The sequence below is a fragment of the Leishmania donovani genome, chromosome 23 (genome assembly GCF_000227135.1).
Source record: "Leishmania donovani BPK282A1 complete genome, chromosome 23".
Lineage (NCBI taxonomy): Eukaryota > Euglenozoa > Kinetoplastea > Trypanosomatida > Trypanosomatidae > Leishmania > Leishmania donovani.
The window spans coordinates 1-21,233 of NC_018250.1; the positions used below are offsets into that span (position 1 = coordinate 1).

The 21,233-nt window shown below is 53.6% G+C and overlaps 10 protein-coding genes across 10 annotated transcripts; all 10 read left to right on the forward strand.

Moving 5' to 3' along the window:
- Positions 1-2,244: 2,244 nt before the first annotated feature.
- Positions 2,245-4,086, forward strand: LDBPK_230010 (hypothetical protein, conserved; the record flags this gene model as incomplete). Its single annotated transcript, XM_003860854.1, has 1 exon — positions 2,245-4,086. One exon carries the CDS (start codon positions 2,245-2,247, stop codon positions 4,084-4,086), a length of 1,842 nt encoding a protein of 613 aa, XP_003860902.1.
- Positions 4,087-5,847: 1,761 nt separating this feature from the next.
- LDBPK_230020 (hypothetical protein, conserved) lies at positions 5,848-6,999 on the forward strand (the record flags this gene model as incomplete). The annotated part of the gene is made up of 1 exon (XM_003860855.1): positions 5,848-6,999. One exon carries the CDS (start codon positions 5,848-5,850, stop codon positions 6,997-6,999), a length of 1,152 nt encoding a protein of 383 aa, XP_003860903.1.
- Positions 7,000-7,650: 651 nt separating this feature from the next.
- LDBPK_230030 (hypothetical protein, conserved) lies at positions 7,651-8,529 on the forward strand (the record flags this gene model as incomplete). Its single annotated transcript, XM_003860856.1, has 1 exon — positions 7,651-8,529. One exon carries the CDS (start codon positions 7,651-7,653, stop codon positions 8,527-8,529), a length of 879 nt encoding a protein of 292 aa, XP_003860904.1.
- Positions 8,530-8,891: 362 nt separating this feature from the next.
- LDBPK_230040 (beta propeller protein, putative) lies at positions 8,892-10,325 on the forward strand (the record flags this gene model as incomplete). The annotated part of the gene is made up of 1 exon (XM_003860857.1): positions 8,892-10,325. The coding sequence occupies one exon, from the start codon at positions 8,892-8,894 to the stop codon at positions 10,323-10,325; it is 1,434 nt and encodes a 477-aa protein (XP_003860905.1).
- Positions 10,326-11,108: 783 nt separating this feature from the next.
- On the forward strand, positions 11,109-11,789 carry LDBPK_230050 (peroxidoxin; the record flags this gene model as incomplete). The annotated part of the gene is made up of 1 exon (XM_003860858.1): positions 11,109-11,789. The coding sequence occupies one exon, from the start codon at positions 11,109-11,111 to the stop codon at positions 11,787-11,789; it is 681 nt and encodes a 226-aa protein (XP_003860906.1).
- An 811-nt stretch (positions 11,790-12,600) lies between these two features.
- On the forward strand, positions 12,601-13,491 carry LDBPK_230060 (cyclophilin, putative; the record flags this gene model as incomplete). Its single annotated transcript, XM_003860859.1, has 1 exon — positions 12,601-13,491. The coding sequence occupies one exon, from the start codon at positions 12,601-12,603 to the stop codon at positions 13,489-13,491; it is 891 nt and encodes a 296-aa protein (XP_003860907.1).
- Positions 13,492-14,065: 574 nt separating this feature from the next.
- Positions 14,066-14,587, forward strand: LDBPK_230070 (hypothetical protein, conserved; the record flags this gene model as incomplete). The annotated part of the gene is made up of 1 exon (XM_003860860.1): positions 14,066-14,587. The coding sequence occupies one exon, from the start codon at positions 14,066-14,068 to the stop codon at positions 14,585-14,587; it is 522 nt and encodes a 173-aa protein (XP_003860908.1).
- Positions 14,588-15,093: 506 nt separating this feature from the next.
- Positions 15,094-16,092, forward strand: LDBPK_230080 (agmatinase-like protein; the record flags this gene model as incomplete). The annotated part of the gene is made up of 1 exon (XM_003860861.1): positions 15,094-16,092. The coding sequence occupies one exon, from the start codon at positions 15,094-15,096 to the stop codon at positions 16,090-16,092; it is 999 nt and encodes a 332-aa protein (XP_003860909.1).
- Positions 16,093-16,665: 573 nt separating this feature from the next.
- LDBPK_230090 (hypothetical protein, conserved) lies at positions 16,666-17,925 on the forward strand (the record flags this gene model as incomplete). Its single annotated transcript, XM_003860862.1, has 1 exon — positions 16,666-17,925. The coding sequence occupies one exon, from the start codon at positions 16,666-16,668 to the stop codon at positions 17,923-17,925; it is 1,260 nt and encodes a 419-aa protein (XP_003860910.1).
- Positions 17,926-19,469: 1,544 nt separating this feature from the next.
- On the forward strand, positions 19,470-20,510 carry LDBPK_230100 (hypothetical protein, conserved; the record flags this gene model as incomplete). The annotated part of the gene is made up of 1 exon (XM_003860863.1): positions 19,470-20,510. One exon carries the CDS (start codon positions 19,470-19,472, stop codon positions 20,508-20,510), a length of 1,041 nt encoding a protein of 346 aa, XP_003860911.1.
- Between the last annotated feature and the right edge of the window lie 723 nt (positions 20,511-21,233).

Here is a 21,233-nt window from a genome sequence, read left to right on the forward strand (position 1 = left end):
AAAACCCTAACCCTAACCCTAACCCTAACCAGTACACCAGTACACCGTCACGCCCCCGTCCTGTTGGAGAGGGTGTCGCTGTGCAAGGAATCAGTGGAGAGAAAAACCCTAACCCTAACCCTAACCCTAACCCTAACCCTAACCCCCCCCTCGCCCGCAAACATAAACATACCCTAACACGTACGGACGCGAACACATAATGTAGCCGAGGTGTTGAATTCAATTCTAACATGCACGAAATGAGCATACTCGTTAATGCTTACATGTGGCCGAGGTCTTTGGTGGAGCAGTGTGGACGATGGCGGTGATCACGTCGCCCTTAATGATCGCAACTCCCGAGCAATGGCAACACCATCGTGTTCGGCAGCTTTTTTATCAGCGGTAGCGGAGCAAAAAGGCGGCTTTCGACGGTCACACATTTTGAAGGAGGGAGTTAGCCCTTCCCAATGACTCTGCGTTTCAAAGCGTAATCGTAGGATGCTGATGTTTGGAGTGTGGGCTCTGGGGAATGAATGTAATTATGGAGTGAGTGCGGAGTTCCTTCATTAGGAAGGCCCCGCCTTTTGTTTTGGATAGAAAGGAGGTTCTTAATGCAACACGAGTTGGCTGCCACTGTCTCATGCTGGTGGAAATACTTGTCCTTCGGTGGGGGGCAGCCCCGCGCACACAGCACAGAAGGCATAAGATGCATTTTATTTATGGCGAACGTTGCTTCACACGGTCATGATCTAACTCTTTGGAGCTCCACCTTGCGTTACTGAGTGCGCCGGCCAACTTTCAGCTGATCCTGTAGACCGCCAATGTTTTTTGGAAGTGTGTAACGCGGGTGGAAAGAAGCAGGTGATCTATTTAAGGCGATTGTTTGCCGAGAATCTGCCGACTACTACCGTGTTAGCCGCTGCAGGTCGTGTTCGCGAAACGCTGTCGAGCTTCGGAGGGCAGACATTATCGGCGATAGATCGCTTTCGTCGTTCTTTGTCGCGTGTACTTCAACCTTGTGATTAGTGCGGGCGGTGTGTAGTCGGCGGGACGTGGGGGATCGAGGGGTGTTTCTTGCGGCACAGGGAATGGTGGAGCTGTCACTATTCGGAGTGCTGTTGTGTCAGTAGAGAGTTTTTGAAGGTATGTTTGAGAAAGACAAACTGGCACTCGTTGGTGACGGTCAACCGCGTTTGTCGTCTGTCTTCCGTTCCTTGCATTAGATAGCGCAAGGATGGCGAGAAGTGAGGTTCAGGGGGATCTTTTTATGTGGAGGAGGTTCTGTGTTCTGTCAGAAAACTACAACATGGCGGAAAGCAAGTGGTGATGGGGTGTCTGCAGTGCGATGAGGCGTAGCATAAATCTGATGGAAGACGAGATGAAGCGAAAAAGGCATCCCATTCGCCCATCGACACTGTATATTTTATGTGGACGTTAAGCATACGAATTGTCGTAGTGAATTGATTTATATCTGCATAGGAAGGCTTTCTTTGCAGGAGTTCCCATGCTGGCGCTCATGCCGTTAACCTTTATACGGCTGCCATTTCGACTCGGCCACGGTAAATGCTGCTGGCCATTTTTTTTTTGCGGGTACCCCCCCCCAAACACACACACAGATCCTTTTTTTTCTTTCCCCTCTCTCAAACATTTTCTGCCTGTCTGCGGTTCTCTAAAATTGTCTCGAGCAGAAGGAGGGAGGGATCTTGGTGAAAGTGTATGTTTCTGAGAAATGGCGGAGAATTCAACTACTGAGAACTGGGCTATCCCTTGGAGAGCATATTGTGGATGTGCAAGAACGGTGTCATGTTGTTTCCGGCCAGGGGAGCTTTGAAGAGAGAAAGGTATGTTCCAGTGGCTCCCTAGCCTTTGACGCTCTTTTCTGCTGTTGTGTAAAGTGTAGTGTGCCCTGTTGATCACTACCATGAAACAACTGATAGGTGCTTTGGTTTCGGACAGACGTGTCGCCGCACAGCGCTGATAATTCCGGATAAGCGTGAAGCAGGGACGCCGGGGCATGGTGGAAGGTGCAGCACGAGGGTGATGCTTCCTCTTCCTCTAAGCACTTCATTTTCTTCCGCTTTCTTCTTCACCCTCTCTTATTATGATATTCGCATCGAGTAGCCTCTCACATTTCGGTGCACGATAACCGGTGCCGCTGTACATCTTCGAGGTGGTTGTGTGGTATGCTCACAGTCTTTGTTTATCGGTGCTAGACCGCTGCCTGTGAGGCTTGTACAGGGATTCGACCGTTTTCCAACGTATACAATGTGGGATCCTCTCAGCTACATCTATCAGGCCGTTGGGTCGAAGTATACGGAAAGCAGCTGTGTGACGCTTCCCTCGTTTTACGAGTACACCACCCGCCCCTTTCTGCTGAGCAAGGAGGAAGAGCAGCTACGTTCTAAAATGGCCGCGGAAAGGGTAGCTTGGAAGTCGCTGTCTCTCTCCTTTTGTGGCAACGACTACGCAGCACACTACTGCAGCGACCGAGGCGCCGAAGAGTTTGTGGAGAATGTGAGGGTCGTTGTGAAGAGCATCGAAGATGACGTCACCAGGGGCGAGAGCATCTTTTCTGGCTTTCTGGAGCAGGTAGACAAGCTCCAAAAATCAAGCAGAGGTGCTTTGGCGGACATTGTGTTCGAAAAGGATGTCTCTGTGGACACTTTGTATACGCGCGAGGCGTTCCTGTGCTTTGAGCTTCGAAAAAGGCTTCGTGTTCCTGTAGCTGTATCGACACTGCTGTTGGAGCGGGGCAGTTTCCATTTTTTGATCAAGGGCGAAGTCTGTACTGTTCCCATGGCTGCGATGATCGACAGTGACGGCGCCCCTGTGCATTACGAGGGCATCGTGTTAGAGTCTGACATACTCTGCTGCAGCAATGGAATCTGCAGAAGTGGTAGGGATTCAAAGGACCGCTGCTTTGTCACTGTCTTGTCAGCGGACGCAATGGGCTGCGCAGCAGGTCTGTTGTCAGCGGAGGCTGTAGTGGGAGATGAGTATGTGGAAAAGGCTCTGCGAACACTGGTGGATGCTGGTGTACTTGTCTGTTTTTCTTCCGTATGCAACGATGGCTGTGTGTACCAATACGAGCAGCATGCAAAGGAGAGCGATAGCTCTGCGCTGGCCGTGGCAGCTCAGCATTACGCTGCGGCACATCGTACTCGCGTAGTTCGCTGCAGCAGAAACGCGGATGCGATGCACCTTCTGAATGCCGATTCGAGCAAATGTATGCCGCGGGATGTGGCAGCTCTCGATTTGGCTTTGCATTGTCCAACGTTAGTGGCCACCATGAAAACTGTGTCTGGGCCTTCGTACTTCGAAGTGGTGCGTCGTTTTTCGCTGGTTGGTGTCTTGGATGGGCCTCTACTTCTTTCCATCGCGCACGACAGCCCATTGCATAACAACGTTCTCAAACATGGTGACACGATACTTCTTTTTCATTTTGCTGACCACGATGTATGGAAAAACGGTCAGTCGCGTCACTGGCTTGTCCCTGCCAGGTGCGACGCTCTTAAAACTAAAGCGGGATGCTTTTCTGTGCCCCGCTGCTGTCCGGTAGCTGGGGTGCTTCTGTTCACAACAGAAAGGAGCTTTTCAGCTGGTGATAGTGCAGTAGTTGTTGGGAAGGTAACAGATGCAAACCGCACGGAGGAGCCCTTGTGCGCACCCCTTTCGTTGTGCTCTTCCTTGTTTCACTACACACCGTTTGTGTGCAAATTTCTTCATCGGCAGCACGGTCCTATCGGTTTTGTCGGCTTTTCGTTTTCGTTCTGCAGCACTACTCCTCTGTTGGCTATCGCGTTGCTTCCTCTTCATGTCAATGACTTCATCAGCTCCGAAACGGATGTGGATCCGACGGTAGTGCTCTTTTTCTTTCGTCGAGAGTACAACGGGTTTTCAGTGCGTACGTACCCGTACTTCACTGATGCGCTGCCGTGCCCTCTCCATTGTTTGACTGAGGAGAAGACGAGCTTGGTTGCAGGTACAGCGACTTGTCGTCTACTTCAGGTGGAATCGCTACTTGCTGAATCGAGCACGTTTATGATATTATCTGTGAGCCAAATCGCCTTTGACGGATGTGAAATTTTGCAGTTTGGGAAATGCTGAGCAGTAACAGTCATTTCGTCAACTCTACTGTGTACAAAACTTTTCCAAGATGATTATCAAAAGAGATGAACCGAGTTTTCGGCTTTTAAGGTATTCCATGGAAAGAAATCCTGTGCTCTATGCTTATCATGTCGAAAGGGAACAAAAAAAAAATGATTCTCTCGAATGTGCGCGGCCTTCTGCTAGGAAAACTAAAACGAATTGCGGTGCCCGCTTATCTCTTGTTTTTTACTATTCTTATTTTCGGTGCTTTACGTTCTTAGTTTTCTCTGTGAAGACTTTCTGTATGTATTCTCTGAGGGCTATCATGTTACTAAGGCTTGGAGGATCGTGTACGGATGTCGCGATGTAGAGAGACTCTTATTCAGAGATTGTTTTTTCAGCAGACGCAATCCAATCCTAGATCATGAGTCGAAGCTTACGCAGCCCGGCCTGGCACACCTTCATCCGCGTGGGGCAAAGTAGCGAGATATAGGCTCCTCACTATGGTGCTCAGAGAAGATGATGAAACCGTGGACCCTGCCGCGAACTGCACCCACGAGCCGTTTTGGATGCTAACTGGCACCAATTCCCCTATTAGGCGGTTCGAAGACCGGTGCATTGTCGTCGGTGTGGCGCAGGCTCTCCAAACCATTAGCGAGGGAGCACTAGGCGAGATGTGGTTGAGTGATATTGGCATCGCGACTGCTATGTAGATGGTGGAAGTGTGTTCTTTTTCGCATGGCGCCGGAACGGAACACTACCGAGGACATGGCCACCGGACATAGGCAGAAAAGCATCTGTTTGACCTTCTCGCGTCGTAGGCGCTTGGCTCATTTCGCACCAGAAGTGGGTCGCTGCTGTCCACGATAGAGTCTCTTTTCTCTGTCGGAGTGTGGTGGCTCTGGCCGCTCGCCACTATCTTGAGGTGTGGATCGTCATCAGGAGGCGTAATGTGTATACTAACGCACACAACAGATAAGAAACAAGCATAAAACCGGTAATGATTATCGCTGCCCGTCACGCTCTGCGGAAATGGTTGTGTTTTACATTGTGGTAGGATCCAAGAGACTATGCAACGACTGGAATGTAGTGGCTTACACTTCCTCATCAGAGGGTGTAACTGTTTTGATCGCCTTCTTCTCTTCCGTATCTCTCGTCTCTGGTAATCTTGATTTCATCATTCACCCACGTGCACATTGACAATGGGAGGTGAATTAGCGAAACGTGCGAGTCGTATGTGTACCATTGGAACGAATCTCGAGACCGAAGAGGTTGTTACCGCGACAAATTGAGAGACTCGAAAGCGAAGCCGAAAAGGCTTCTTTGTTTTCTTTTTTGTTTGTGTTTTTGGAACCCTTTTTAGTTCGGTGAGGACGACGACCGGAAAAAGAGGGCGGAAGTGTGGAGCAAGCGGCAATTTCAGGTGCATATACTTGAAGATCAAGCGCAGGAGAGCGTTGTGATATCTCAAACTCTGAGGAAACTTTCGTGAGCGCTCCAGAAGCTGACTTTTTTTTTTCGTCGGTTGGCAAGCCAGGTCGAGCTGACCGTAGAGCTAGCGCGTTTTTTTTTTCGCTTCGCCATCTCATAGGAATTGTTGGCGTTGGCGAAAAAAAAAGGGCAGAAAAGATGTCCGTTGATTTTCTCAACTCAGTTGAGAGGTCGCGGCTACTGGATGCTCTCTTTGACAATACCTCTTCCTTCGGCACATTGTCAAAGAGGTTTCGGGACAACTTTCAGCCAGCTCGGTACTCCGCCGTGTGCTGTGAGATGGGGCAGATGTGCAAGGAGTTCGTAGCGTCGGCGGAGGCCACGGGTCTCATCGCTTCTCTGTATATTGTGGATTACATGAGGAAGCAAGACAACGTGGCGGCGAAGTCGACATTTTACGACGTGCTAATAGAGCTGGAGCATGCTATTCGGAGAGACATGTTTGTCGTTGAGCAGATCAAGTACACAACGAAGGAGTCGAAAGAGGGCAAGAAGAGCCTGGAGGCCACCCGCGCAGAGGTGTTCCGCATTCATTGCGCAGCAAAGGTGTTTGCGTTCCAGCTGCTTGGAGACACGGTTGCAGATGATGAGAAAGTTGTGTCGTATGCTTCGAAGAAACAGGATTCTATTGATGAGGCTCTTAACGCGTGGGAGAAGGCGAGCATCAAGATCAAGGAGCCGATGGCGGACATTGAGCACTGCTGGGTCGCAAAGCACGAGAAGCAGCAGTGCGGCTCGTTGTACGAGACGGCCGCTGTGTTTGATGAGCAGCCGAACAAACTGTTTGCGTTACTTCTCCCATCGGTAACAGCAAAGCTACCGATGCTGCCTATGCAGGAAGGTGAACTGCAGTATCTGCTACCCGGAAAGTCTGCAATGCTTCTTCTCGACAGTGCTCCACCAAGCGAAGGATGGATGATCTCCAAGAGACTGCTTGTAGAGGCGCGCAAGTCGAAACTCTCTAAGGATGACGAGCAGACGCTGCTTGGGCTGCTGAACGAGTCGCTTGTGTCGCGTTTAGGTGTTTCCCCGCAGCAGCTGAGTGAGCTAGCGACGCATAGTCCAGAGGTTTGTGCCTCTGTGCTGCTAAAGGTTCCGTCGGGCTCAGCAGGGGCGTTTATTCAGTTTTTACTGAAGGGCAACATCCCGGAGGATAACATGCAGGCGATTCTACTTCGAGCGTCGTCCGTCCTGCAGCAGGTCAACGTGCGAACCTTCATTTCTACCATGCTCCACAAGCTCAAGGAAAGATGTGGGCTGCCTTCTGCTGCGGAGAGCTTGAAGAGTTTTGCGGTGACTCTTCATCAGCTGGTGATGAAGGCCGCAAAGGAGAATAGAGAGATTTTTATAGCCGACACGTTTCGCGCGGATCTGGAGCAGCTGTTTCAGTCCAGCAACATCCCGGAAGTGAAGAACAGATGGGAGGAAATGAAGCGGTAGCACTAGCTTATGCTACTGGCTGAGCTTCCCCGCTCTTCTTGTTCTCTTCTCGCAAGTGCTCCTAGTCATGCGTCCCGTTTGTTTTGATAACTTCTCTTGTAAGCTTGAGTAATCGGCCCACCGCACTTTCGTTGTCGTCTTTTTTTTTTCTGTTTTCTTTTTTTTTTTCGCTCGCGTACTTGTGCGGGTCGTCTTGTCAACTAGCTCATCTCAGTTGGGTGAAGAGGAACAGCAATCCAAAGCAAAAAAGAGCGATGAGGTTTTGTGCAGGGATCAGAGCGGTAGTGGCCTGAAGCACTCCTGTGGATGAAGTGCAACCGTGTACTTTAACGACCAAGGTTGTTGGAGAAAGTGCGCGTTGCACTGATGGAGCAGCCCTTTGCCGTGCCGCCCAGAGCTACAGGGCGGAGGTCAGGCGGGCGGAACTGCTAAGATGATTGGCAGGTGCTCGCGCTACCGCGTAGCGGATGCTTTGGAGGGGTGAATGCGCCTTCAATGTCCTCTTCCACTTGTTCAAGTGCTTATCATTGCTTGTTTTTTCGCTCTCACCGTCCTGCTCGAACGCACCGGGGCACCTGCGCGGCACAACATACTTTCATGTTCATGATTTCACTTTGCCGATCCCTATGTCAGCCGAAGACAGATGCGGGGATGGCCGACGTCAAAGTAACGTTTGCATTTGTCACTCCCAGGTCCATCAACTGCTGTGCGGCCGCGCAGTGTAATGACGAGTCGACAGTTGACGTGTCGGAGACCCTTTCAGGGGCGCCGCAGCATGATTTACGCGCTGCTATAATCAAGGTTCTGGACTACGATACTGGGCATTCTCGTGTTTTCTGCATGACGTACCCCCACGGCACTAGAATGCGGTCTGTTTGCAAGTCACTTGCAGATGCCATGGCAGCAAGTGCGGGTGAGATGGTTTGCTTTACTCCTCCTCCCATGCCTGCTGATCGTGTTTTGCGTCTGTGTGCCATGAGAGTTTTAGAGCCAGGTGACAACGTTCCGGATGTGCTCTTCTGCCAGAAAGCTGCAGCGCCTCGTCAATGTGCAGTGGCTTTATCGAGCTGGATGCTTGTGAATGTTCTTCTTTGCGGAAACGATGGCGTCCTTTCGGTGGGCCACCTGCCCTGCGTGGTGCAGGTGCCTGGTGCCTCCATCACAAAGGACGGTATCTGTAGCAGCTTGTGTGCCTTGCTCAGAATGGGTTTGGAATGCGAGCGGTACCTGCGAAGCTGTGCGCTGTTCTGCTGCACGGTGGAGAGAAAGAGCATCGTCTTGCGTGACCCGTTTCACGACGGCGGGTGCCCAAGCCAGGTTGCCATTATCTACGGTGCGGTCGATGTTGGGGACGTCGTGCTTGTGTCTGCGGCGTTGCCTTGCGCAGCCGTCGAAGCGAGGCCATCGGTTTTGCAGGCCGTTGTGGTGAGGCGGTTTGCAGAGGATGGAGTGACGCTGTATGATGTGAAGGAGGTGGACACTGCCGTCGTCTTGGAGGGACTTACGTGCACACAGCTGGTGCCTCTCTAGCCGCTCTGACTGTCCCTGAGAAGAGTGAACGAAAAATAATATAGACACTTCTGCTGACGCTTTTGTTGTTCTGTCAGTCTCTCTCTTTCTCGTCTCGGCCGCGGACTCGACTCCTTGTTTCTCAAAGGCGCTTCTCGATGGACATTCCGAGTGGTTGCCCTGCGGGAGTGAGCAGCGAGAACGGTGTCTGCACGCCCTCTTTTCATGCTTCTCTGCTCATCCACAGGTGCTTTTGTGCACCGTTCCCTCTGTTCCTGCTCCTTTGTTTCTTTCGTCTCTGCCTGATTGTGTGGGCACTACGGGCACCGTTGTTTGAAGCTTGCGTGGAGGAGATCGCACGACTTTCTGTTTTCCAGCACACCATGAACGCTGACTGGACGCTGCCGCTCCGCAAGGTGCCTGTCCACGCCACCAAGGACCCCTCTGTCGCGTGGAACACGGTACACCTATGCTATGAGCAGACGTTTTTCGGTCAAATCACGAGTCTGCGCTACAATCACGCTGGCTCGTTGCTTGGAGGCACTTCCACAAACCAATTTGCACTCCTGCGTGTCCCCCAGACGGATGGCGTAGTGGTGAACGAACAGACGGAGCGCAAGAACTACTCCGTCCGCTTTCGCGAGGATGACAAGCTTTACATTCAAGCTGTGGACCAAAGGGTGATTTTGCGGTCCTCGGAGACCGCGTTCGAGCGGCAGTATCTAGGGCATTCGCGGGATGTGCGCTCCGCCATCTTTATTGGCCGACATAACTTTGCGTCTGCAAGCGACGACACGACGGTGAAGCTGTGGGATCTGATGAGTGACGATGATCTCGGTACGGCTCGGATTCACGCTGACTACGTGCGCTGTCTTGAGCCATACGCTGGTGGCTCGTTCTTTAGCGGCTCCTACGATCACCGAGTGAACTTGTGGGATCCTCGCACCGGCATGGCCGCGCCGCTGCAAACCTCGGGGGACGTCATTACCCAAGCCGTGGAGGCGCTCTGCTTCGTACCGAGTGAGGAGATTGTGGCTGTTGGTGCCGGCGATCGCGTCGTCGTCTTTGACCCACGCAAGGGCCTTAGTACGCCGTTGTTTCAGGGCTCGTTTCACACCAAGTCAGTCGTCGCGGTCGCCTACTCGCAAAAGCTGCGCAGTCTCCTCACGGGATCTCTGGATTGTCGTGTGAAAATGTTCTCGCTTGACGGCAGTGAGCTGCGCTGCATTGCGAACAAGCGCTTTGAAAACGGTGTGACATCGCTGGCGGTGCACCCTGGGTCGACGGAGTACGCCGTGGGCAGCACAACAGGCGAGCTCAACGTGTATCGCTTCAGGAAGGCGGACATGGATAAAGAAGATGCTTCCGAGGAGCTCGTTCTGGACAAGAAGACGCGGTCGAAGGAGCAGGTGCTGCAAGACAAGATGAAAGAAGTGCAGTTTGAGTTGGGAAGCTACCAGTACGGCAAAGCGCTCAAGACTGCGTTGTACTCCCGACATCCCGATGTCCTCGTTTCCACATTTGAGGAGCTTGTGCGTCGAGGCGCGGTGCACGTCGCGCTGAACAACCAAAACGACCGCACCATTGTGCGCGTTCTTCGCTTTGCCACTCACTACGTCGAAAAGCCGCAGTTCACGGACACAATGCTCGTCGTGTTCGAGACCGTTTTCGATATCTATAGCGCCTATGTGGGCAAAAGTGCCTTCTTTCACCGGGAGATTCTGAATGCGCAAAAGAAGATCGGCGCGTCGCTTGCGGTGATGCAGCGCATGGAAAGGAGTATGGGCATCATGGAGATGATCGTGCATTCGGAATAGGGGCGAGGGCAAGACGTTGCACTTGCGTGGATGGCAATGCTAGCCAGCCGCGCCCCTCACACTATCCCCTTACTCGTCGATGTCGGATAAGGGTCAGTAAGTGTAATGAATCGTAATGGGTCGTTCAACTGGTTGCATACACCGAGGACAAGCAGCGACAACAGAAGAAGCTCATTGTCTGGCACGACAAGGAAAAAAGCAGCAGAGTAGTGCAGAGGTCGGTGACGATCCGGGTGGCAGTATCATCACTCAAAACACTTTTTTTTGCGTCAGGAGGCAAGGGAGACGGCTGCGTCTTCGATCAAGTTAACCGCCTATTTCAGGAAATGGGGAAGGTCACTCACGCACAGACAATCATCTGCGTCGTGAGTGTGGCTTGGGCTCGTTTTCTTTCCGGGATGCTGACGTCTGTCACGCGTTAAGGCGTTGCTAATGCATAAAGGCGCCTCACGTGCGAGGCTTGAAGGCGGTGGAGCGGCGAGGAAGCGGAGGAGAGCGATTCGACTTATGTTCGGATGACAGTTCAATCCTGCCCTACTGTCTCTCGGCCTGCGTGTATTTCGCCACACATATCTCTCTCACACTTTTCTTCTCCTATCTATGCTTTATTTTTCTTTTTTTATCGTTTTGTTTGGTGGGGGGGAGGATTGGATGGATTTGCATAGAGTTGTGAGTTCATTTTTGGCTACCCGTCTTTCTCTCCGAGTCACCAAAATACGCATCTTCTACTCCTTCCTTCTCTTCATACTTCTACCGCGCGCACGTCACCTCAAAGCAAACACGATGCTCCGCCGTCTTCCCACCAGCTGCTTCCTGAAGCGCTCGCAGTTCCGCGGGTTCGCGGCTACGTCGCCGCTTTTGAATCTGGACTATCAGATGTACCGTACAGCGACTGTCCGTGAAGCTGCGCCACAGTTTTCCGGCCAGGCTGTCGTGAATGGTGCAATTAAGGAGATAAACATGAACGACTACAAGGGCAAGTACATTGTGCTGTTTTTCTATCCGATGGACTTCACCTTCGTTTGCCCGACCGAGATCATTGCGTTTTCGGATCGCCACGCCGACTTTGAGAAGCTAAACACGCAGGTTGTTGCGGTGTCGTGCGATTCGGTGTACTCTCACCTGGCGTGGGTGAACACGCCACGCAAAAAGGGTGGCCTCGGTGAAATGCACATCCCCGTACTGGCGGACAAGTCGATGGAGATCGCTCGTGACTATGGTGTGCTGATCGAGGAATCCGGTATCGCTCTTCGAGGGCTCTTTATCATCGACAAGAAGGGCATCCTGCGCCACTCAACGATAAATGACCTTCCTGTGGGCCGCAACGTGGACGAGGCACTGCGCGTGCTGGAGGCTTTCCAGTACGCGGACGAGAATGGAGATGCGATCCCGTGCGGATGGAAGCCTGGACAGCCCACGCTGGACACCACAAAAGCAGGCGAGTTTTTCGAGAAGAACATGTGATGTCTTTCACCTATACACATGCTTTATATATTCTCGGCTCTCCTCCTGAGAGAGGAAAGAAAGCTTTTTTTGAAAGAAAAACGTAACGCGCTGATAGGGGAGAGAAACAAAAACAACCGCAGCCGAGACATTTTTTCGAGGAGGTAGAGAAAACCCATCGGTGTCTAGAAGGCAATACCGCACTGTGGGACAGTGACAGAGGTCGGAGAGGAGAGAGGGGGAAGCTAAAGTGAGTGCTGCATCATGTGTGCATGTCTCTCTGGCTGCTTCTCAACTTTTCGTTCCGGCTTTCACTCGACTGTGCCCCTGCTTCAGACCTTCTTCTTGGGATCATTCGACGTGTCTTTCTTTTGGCACTTTTTCTTTTATCAGTGACTGATACGGACGCTGTGCTGCAGAGAATCAAGAGGAAAAGCAGAAAAAGCGGCAGGGCGTGGATGGCCAATCCTTTAGTTGCGTCTTTCAGTGGTGCCTCTCTAAGTGGCGGAGTGACTGCACGTGATGGATGACGTAGCACAATAAGCACCCCCAGTCGACAGATCAAACAGTCACCGTGCTTTTTTAATATCCTTGCGCAAACTCCTGTTTTGGGGCGCGCTGAATGCGAGCTTTTGAGCTCCACTTGTTCCTCATCAAACGACTACACTTCCGACCTTTCTTGTTCCTTTTTTCTCTCACTTCTGTGGCACCTGTGTTCTTGCTCTCCGCCGTTGTCAACTTCAACAGGAGGAGAAACCACTCTGCCTGTAGAAATCACGAGTCAGTGGGGGAAAAAGGAGACGAGGTGCCAAGTGCCTTTTCGCCGATCGGAATGTCTCGTATGAGCGTCCCGCCGAAGGCCGGGCAGCGCCCCGGCATTGCTGTTGAGAAGGCGACCAATCCAAAGGTATTTTTCGATATCAGCATTGACAACAAGGCAGCCGGGCGCATGGTCATGGAGCTGTACGCCGACACAGTTCCCAAGACGGTCGAGAATTTCCGGGCTCTCTGCACGGGGGAGAAAGGCAAGGGCCGCAGCGGCAAGCCCCTGCATTATAAGAACAGCGTGTTTCACCGCGTCATCCCGAACTTCATGATCCAAGGCGGCGACTTTACCCGGGGAAACGGCACAGGCGGCGAGTCTATCTATGGCACCACCTTCCGGGATGAGTCGTTTTCTGGGAAAGCCGGCCGGCACACTGGGCTGGGGTGTCTGTCCATGGCCAACGCAGGTCCCAATACGAACGGGTCACAGTTTTTCATTTGCACTGCTGCAACCCCGTGGCTCGACGGCAAGCACGTTGTCTTTGGCCGTGTCATCGATGGTCTTGACGTTGTGAAGAAAGTTGAGCGACTGGGATCGTCTTCCGGGAAGCCGCGCAGTCGCATCGTGGTGTCTGACTGCGGTGAGTTGGCGGCTGATAAATCTAAGGAACAGCGGCAACACCAGCGGCAACATCAGCCAGCGAAGGCATCTGCGGACATGAAGCATGCCGCGGACAAGAAGGCCGTTGCGGAGAAGAAGTTGATAGTGTCTTCTCCAGCAGCCGAGGGGCAGAGGGCTCTCTCTGCAAAGAAAGAGGCACCACCTCAGGTTGCCGCACCAAGTGAGACGAAGAAGCGCATGCGCGAGGTGGACGAGGACGAGGCGCGAATGACTCGACTTCGTGAGAAAAAGGCAAAATTGGCCGCCCTGCGCTCCAGCGCTGTGGGGAACGAATAACTGCGAGCTTTAGCGACTGACCTGATTAACTATCTTCTAGGTGATTCTTGTGTAGCGTCTCCCTTCGAAGTTTTAATGAAAGAGCAGAGATCCGGTTAATAGGAGCCGCGCCTCGATAAAAGATAACGAAAAAAGAATCCATCAAGCGCCAGAGCGCCTTCCTTGTGGGGTGTTGAATGAATTAACGGTAAAGTGGCGGCACGCTGGGCCGAGGATCTAGCGGGCGACGCTCGGATGACAGTTGCTGGGCTTCTACCACGTGATGCCAGAGACGTGGCACCATTGCACCGGTGACAAACGGAGGGTGCCAGCTCGCACTCTGAGGCTGGCGGTGACGTACCCGCCATCTACCTCTTTTAGCATCCTTTCGTTGTTCTCCTTCCTTTATTTCTACTTTTGCCTTTTTTTCTCGGCTCACCGCACATTGCACAAATATGGTCTTGTTTGTGCTCTTTTTCTTTTCACTTGGTGCGCCGTGTGACTTTCTTGGGAACGTGCACCGCAACTGCGTTGTTTCGGATCAGAAAACCTTGCAGGTACATCCTTCAGTTGCTGCCGCGATCACTCCGAGAATATGCTGCGTTGTGTGTCGAGAAGGCTGTGGTATCAGTTCAAGGACCTCAAAAGTAAGGTCGTCCTCGAAAAGCTCCGAAACTCAAAGCTGCAGGAAGGTGTCCACCCTTCTGACATTGATATGGAGGAGCTGGCAAGGGAAAGCGGCATTGCGCCGTCGAGTAGTGTCAATGTGCAGGACTTTATGCACGAGAAAGAGGCCGTGCTGGAGATGCTGCAGGATCAGCGACTGCGCCGCATAGCACGGCGCGAAGCGTTTCTGGAGTGGCAAGCTGGGCAGCGCGAAAAAGGCGCCGCTCACCGTCTTGTTCGCCAATCGCGCAAAGCAGAAAAGTACAAGCGCCGCCACTACCATGCCACAAGTGGGCGAATGCTGCCGATATCTCTTTCTCCGGATGAAGCACCGCCAGGTCGCCGCATGCCAGTGTCAATGCCAAAGGCGTGCGTATCGTCTACCGAGTTTCTACGAGGAGGCCCGGCAGAAGATCGGCACGCCATACACCTCTCTTTGGCGAAGAAGTGAATGCCGTCATCAGTACGTGTGCCGCTCTCCTTTCTGCAATATGTCCTTACACAAAATGTACTGTTCTAAAAGAAAAAAGGAGCAAGGATTGAAAGACTCCCTCTCATCTCTGCTTGCCGCTTTTTTTTTGAGGGCGGTGAGGGCCACCATTCCTTGCCGCACGACAAGGGACAGCATTTGTACAGATGTACAGGGAAGGGAAGGATCATGACTGCGAACGCAGCGGAAAGGAATGGGAAGGGGGATGCGAGGTGCGTTTTCCTGCTTCCTCTATGCTGTTCTGCTTTGTCTATGTGCGTCTCGTTTGCGTCTCTGTGACGGCAGAAGCCGCAGGAAGAGGTGCTCTCTTAGCGATTCTTTCGCTGGGCGCCTACTTGCACACGACTCTCGCTGCTTTTCATCCTTCTCTCATGTCGTCCTCTGCACGGCGCGCACACGTGAGTGCCGATGGACCTCTTTGCCCAGGGCAACACACCGTGCGATGCCCCTAGCCAAAAGAGCGTGCCATGTTCACCAAGTTCCTCTCACGCGTGAAGGCCTTGCCGCCGAGATCGGGGGACTGGGCTAACAAGTTGGGACCTGTTGCTCTCATGGGCTGCTCGGGCGGAGCACACATGAGTTCGACGAAGCTTCTGAATCATTTCTACACGTCCCCGCGAGACTGCGACATGTATGCGGAGTTGACCTTCCATGAGCCCGGCCCTGTGGAATGTCCACCAGAGACAGTCATTTTTTTCCCTGTGATCCAGTGTGGTGAAATGCTGGATGACAAGGGTGAGCCTAGCGAGGCCAGCAAGGATGACTGGTATCTGGCGATGACAGAGGCCACGACAGAGTTGCTGGAGAAGGGCTACGTCCCGGTGAGCGTCGGCGGTGATGGCTCCGCGACGCTAGCTATGGTTGAGGCGTACAAGCGGCTCTTCCGGTCAAGCGAGGTGGTGCTGATTCACTGCTCTGCCAGACCATCGCTGGAGAAGGCGGAACAGCCGATTCGGGTATTGCTGGAGAAGGGCCTGTTGAAGGGTGTTGTCGAGATCGGTAATCGCTGTGTCTCGTCCGGTGACCGCAAGATCCGCAAGCAGCACAAGGTGATGTACATGGATATGCAAGCCATATATGCAAAGGGTCTATTTTGCATTCGAGACATCCGCAATGACTATCCAGTCTTTTTGAGCATTGACGCTGATGTATTAGATCCCGCTTTTGCACCGGCCGTGGAGTCGCCCGTGCCAGGAGGTCTCTCTACGCGCGACCTGTTGCACATCATGACCGGCATTCGAGGGCCCAAGGTGGCTGGTATCGACATCCATGGGTACCACCCTAGTCTGGATATGTGCCGTAGCGATGGCGTTGGCCTGACCCAGATGGCGTTGACGAAGGTGTTGAAGGAGTCGATTGTCAAGGCGTACACCATCTCCACACAGACTGCGGAGGAGGGTCTTGAGAGGGTGCGCCTGATGCAGCGACAAGGCACGCTGTCTGACAACCCATATCCTGATCACTGATGTGCCGCGTTCCTGCTGTACGTGCCACCCTGTAAATACTTTTGCGTTGTAGGCTCTTATGGATTTTTTGTGGTATCCACAGAAAGCGTGCCCGGTTCTTGCCTTTTTTTGTTGATTGAGGCAGCGCAGTGCATCTCTGCACCGCTGAAACTGGTCCACCTCTGTGGTACCGCCGCTGCTTCACGTGGTGCCGGCTCTTTGTTGTTTATGTGAGCAGCGGAGGGCCAGGCCAGGAGGTGATGATGGCAAACACGGCATCCGTTTGATGGCGTGCATGTTCACATGAGATCGCTGCGAATAGGCGGCGTATCTGCATGAGAGGTTTTGTTTTTGCTGCGCAGCTCCACATACACCATGATATTTTCTCCTCTTTTCGCTTTTATCTCGTTTCGCAACTGCCTGCCGGGTCCTGCTTCGCGGTGCCCGTCACTCTCTGATACATCGGTATAGAGAAAGCATTTTTCTATCTTTGCTCGATATCCACAGCGCTTAGTCGGGTTCAGTCGCAAGAACTGAAGCGTGCACACACACACACACACAGAGACACAACAATAACACATTCACAAAGGCGCGATGTCAGACGGAGCGATAGTCCCGCGCGAAGACTCGCCGCAGTCGATCTCTGAGGAGCTGGAGCGTCGTCGAAGCGAAGCTCGAAACTTGGAACTGCGGGTCTCGCGAAAGGAAGCGGAGCTCCAGCGCGCCAAGGAGGAGCAGGAGCTGTTGAAGGAGATGCGCACAATGAACGAGATGATCATTCGAAAGAAGGAAAGGCAGCTCAGCGAGGGAGTGGCAAGTGGCGTGAAAATTTCTCCCGAGTCGCTAGCGGAGCTGAATGCGCTGGGGGATGCGCTGAGGTTGGAGAACCGCAAGACGGTGGAGCTCCAGAGCGAGGCTGACGTCACTTCGCATCAGATGGAGGAGGTGGAACGCTCGCTGGAGAACACCGAGAAACAGCTTCTGGAGGCAAAGCGCTCCACTGGGTGGGATGTCGACCGCAATTCTGCACGCACGGAAACCGCCATGGAGAGTGAGTTCAAGGAAAAGAAGAGGCAGCTTTCCTCCCTGGCCTCAGAACAGCGTACTATCTCGGAGTTGTCTGAGCGACTGAAGCAACAGGCTGAGGAGCTTCAGGCCAAGGTTGACGCTGCCGAGGATATGGACGAGCGCTTCGCAGAGGCTGAGGAGGAGCTGCGTCAGGCAAACATGCGCTATAGGGAGTTGATAGAGGAAGTCAAGAGTAACGAGCGCATTCAAAAGAAAACAGAGCGCGTGCTGACGGTGGCAAACACGCAGAACAAGTACAAGTGCATCCGGCAACTGGAGGGGGAAAAGAGGGTGTTGCACAATAACCTCTCCAAGCTGCGCGAGACCAACGTGAGCAACTCCAGGTCCATCCTTTCTCTCGAGGTCCGCTTGCGACAGCTGGAGACCCGGCTGGAGGCCGTCAACGGATTTCTTCGTGAGGTCTTCGCCGAGGTGGAGGATGACGAGCCCATGGAAGATGTGCCAGAGGGTGCAGTGGAGGTGCCGCTGGCCCAGTTCGAGGAACTGAGTGCGGCACTCGAGCTTTCCCGCGAGACAGTGGCGCAACGCGACGATCAGCTAGATGAGCATGACTGCAAGATCGAGCAAATGGAACGGAAGGTTGTGATCTTGCAGAACGCCATCGCGTCCCGCGAGGTCTCCGCACAAGTGCAGGCCCGTGGAAGGGACAGGCAACAGCGCAGCATGTACGCGAGCCACTCACGGCGGCGGTCGCAGCTGCGGACGGAGCGCGATCAGCTCGCTGTGGAAAACACGGTGCTGCGGAATCGACTTGAGTTGTTGTAGCGGCACAGCGGTCATGGGAGCGCACCTTTGCTCTCTCACTTTCGTTGTTATGTAATTTCTCGTCCTTCGTGGTGGTCAGTGGTGACGCTGATTGTACTTTTTTTTTCTCTTTTATGCATTGACTTCCATGTACGTCCTCGGCATGGCACCCTCACAGTGCGTGCTGCAACTGGAATCGTACACACAGTGGTGGGTGGGGGGGGCGGAGAAGGCGAGTAACTGGGGCGAGCGCCGCGGCAAGGCGGCGGCGAGGCTGAAGTGGGGGACGGACTGAGGGCAGCGGTGGCTCAAGTGAATGACATGAACGACGCAGGAGCGAGTGTGCCTGTTTGTTGGCCTCTTTTTCCTCCTCTATCGAGCACACCCCGCTTTCCCCCCACATCTCCAGTGCTTAGTGTGGTTTCGTCGCATATCGAGAGAGTCGTTGCCCCCCCCCCATACGTATTCCATTGCTGAGTTTAGTTCCAACTTAGAAGATGGAGAATGGGAATGAGGAGGGAGGAAGCGCTTGTTTTGAACCGGTAGTGGGAATGGCAGCTTTTTCCCCATTATTTTTCGGTAGGTAGCTGTGATTCCCTGACGTGCAGCAGTGTGCATTACACCACCTCCTTTCCTGATCGAGGAACCAGCTGGGAGTGGGCTCCATAGTTTGCAAGCGTGAGAAGGGAGCGGAATGCAAGTGTGCAGTGGCTCTCGCATTGCCTCCCCGTCCATGCGAGTTCGAGTGCGATACGGACGCGCATATGTGTGACCCTTGAAGTACCTCGACCCTCTTTCTGCATCGATGTCCATCTATCATGTGTGCCGTCGTCATCTTCACTTCCCTCGACGATGCCAGCTGCACGGCGCAAGTGTTTGTATTGATGTGCGTATGTTACATGGACGCCACGTTTTCTTTCTCGCCTCTTCTTTGTTTTTTCTTGTCTTCATCTTTTCGCTGTGTTCTCTCGTGCTTCTGGCGGGGTGGGGCTGGAGCAGAGAAGAAAGACGGATGGGACACCACGTAAAAGACGGCGAAGAGGCAGCGCAGCGTGCGAAAGTCAACAGCCCCTCTGCTGCCTTGTCTTCTCTGCCCTTTTATATCTCACGTTTAGCGCAAAGTTCGCTGTAGTCTTTCCGATGACACTAAAGCACTCCGCAACGTTTTCCCCGGCTACTTGTGTTTCTCTCTCTTTCGCGCGCTCTCCGTGTGAGTGCACGCGCGCGGCGAGAGACTATGTGGGCCGCCGGCGTCAGTGGTGGCTGTTACTGCCGCTTGATCGTGTACGAAGGACTCAAATCTAGGCCGTGGATGACGAGCGGATTCTGTTCGTACAGAGGGACTTTCACGGTAAGCCTCAGCGTGTTCCTTCATAGGTGCAGCACGTCTCTCATGCAAGGATCTCTGCACGCATTCATCTCCTTTTCCGTCTCTCTTTTTGGTTTCTCGCAACGGGGCACATGCGAGTCGTTGCTCCATGGTGCAGCTCGAATATATCACCTCCACTATTTTTTCCCTGCTGCAGGTTGCCACGTATCGTGTGACCACCTTTAGTCACGGCACAATGACAGCACTCGCCGATGAAGTGAGGGAAAAGTACTCGCTGTCGCTGTCGTCTGACTACATCGAACGGTGCGTGCAGGCGAAGACGTCGATAACCTCCCTGGAACTGTACCAGAAATCGCTTTGGGAGAATTTGCGCGACATCTGCGGCACGAGCCTGCTGCCCTACGGCATCGGTGCCCAGGTTTCTGCTACCCTTCCCAATGCTGTTGTCATGCAAATCAACGCATCACGAGACGCGACGCAGCCGTTGCGGCCCTGCGCGGACGTCTCTGATGACGAAGTCATTCTCAACGCGGCCTTTCAGCGGAACTCCAGCAAACGACTGCTGAGGTTGCAGCTGACTGACGGAAATGTCGAGATCCCAGCACTGGAACTCTCTACCTTGCGTGTGTTTCAGGGAATCCCAACCCCCGGTGAGAAGGTGCTCATTCACAAGGACGCCGAGGTGCGCAACGGCTGCATCATCTTGTCCGAAAGCAACGTCTCCCTGCTCGGTGGTGAGGTGCATCAGTTGAAGCAGGACTTCCTCGCTCACCGTCGCCGACTAGAGGTTAGCTACCAGACGAGCAACGGCCTCGATGGGGCGCCTCGTTTTGCTCCGCTGGAGGTGGGGCACCACTATCGCAGTAGTGTGGCGCACAGCGGTGCCCCGGCTGACATAGAGTATCAAGGTGGAGCTTCACCGTACCACGCGAACGAGCGCAGCGGTATGCGCGGCAACTATTCTCACAACGGCTGCGGTGGCGGCCGCGCCCAGCAAGTAGGCGGCAACTATGGGGAGCGTGGTAGTGCCGGCGAGCACGGCAGGGGGGGAGGCCGGAGAGGTCGGGGCGGCCGCGGTGTGGACGGTTCTTACGGCGGCGATGGTCGGCGAGGTCATGAAAGGGGCGGTGGCGGATATGGCAGGCGAGGTGGTGGTGGCGGCGGCGACTCCCGCGGCCGTGCCGGGGGTGCGTCTTATCACGTTGACACGGCGAACTTCCAACCGCTGGCGAAGTTTCCGGAGATTAACGAGGCGAATTTTCCGCGGCTGGTATGAGGCGGAGCGCGCCTTCTCGCCATGAAGGTACGTGCCGAGCGGGACGTAGGATGCTACTGCAGGACTGGCGAGTCTGCGCCGTATCTTTGGCTTGCGCTTAAATGCCGTTGCGGAGATGGACATTCGCATCAACACAAACGCGGAAGTGCACACAAAAAGTGCAAACAGGAACACACGTACACATGCGCAGAAAAGTATGTGAGTGGCTGTGCGCTCACTCGGATCGGCGCGTAGCTGAACGAGGACTGTACTTTAGGGAGAGTGGCTGTGGCGGTGGGCAGCTCTTTTACATGACAGTGACGTTTCCCTCCGGGCTGCACAGCCTGGTGCGCGGTGACAACGCAAGGAACAGAGGAGCTTGTCTTCCCGCACACGTGTATCTGAAACTTGTAGAGGATTTATGACGCTTTCCATTTCGGTCGCAGCTACATCTCCAAGTACTACCGCCACCTCCTCCATGGTGCATGTGAGGGCGATATGGTGCAACAAGCCCATTCGCCCCGCTCGTTTTCGCTTCCGCTGAGGGGAGCCCTCCTATTTCTGTTCTTTCACTCCGTTCTCATGTCGGGATCTCCACATCCATGACACCCGCAGTCGCAATTTGTGTTTAGTGTTTTCTCACTTGCGGGTGAGACAGTGGAAGAAAGGGGCGACATTGTCGCCCACACCCCTTTCCCCCTCTCCCTCCACACACAGACAAACACCCGGACACACATACTTCGT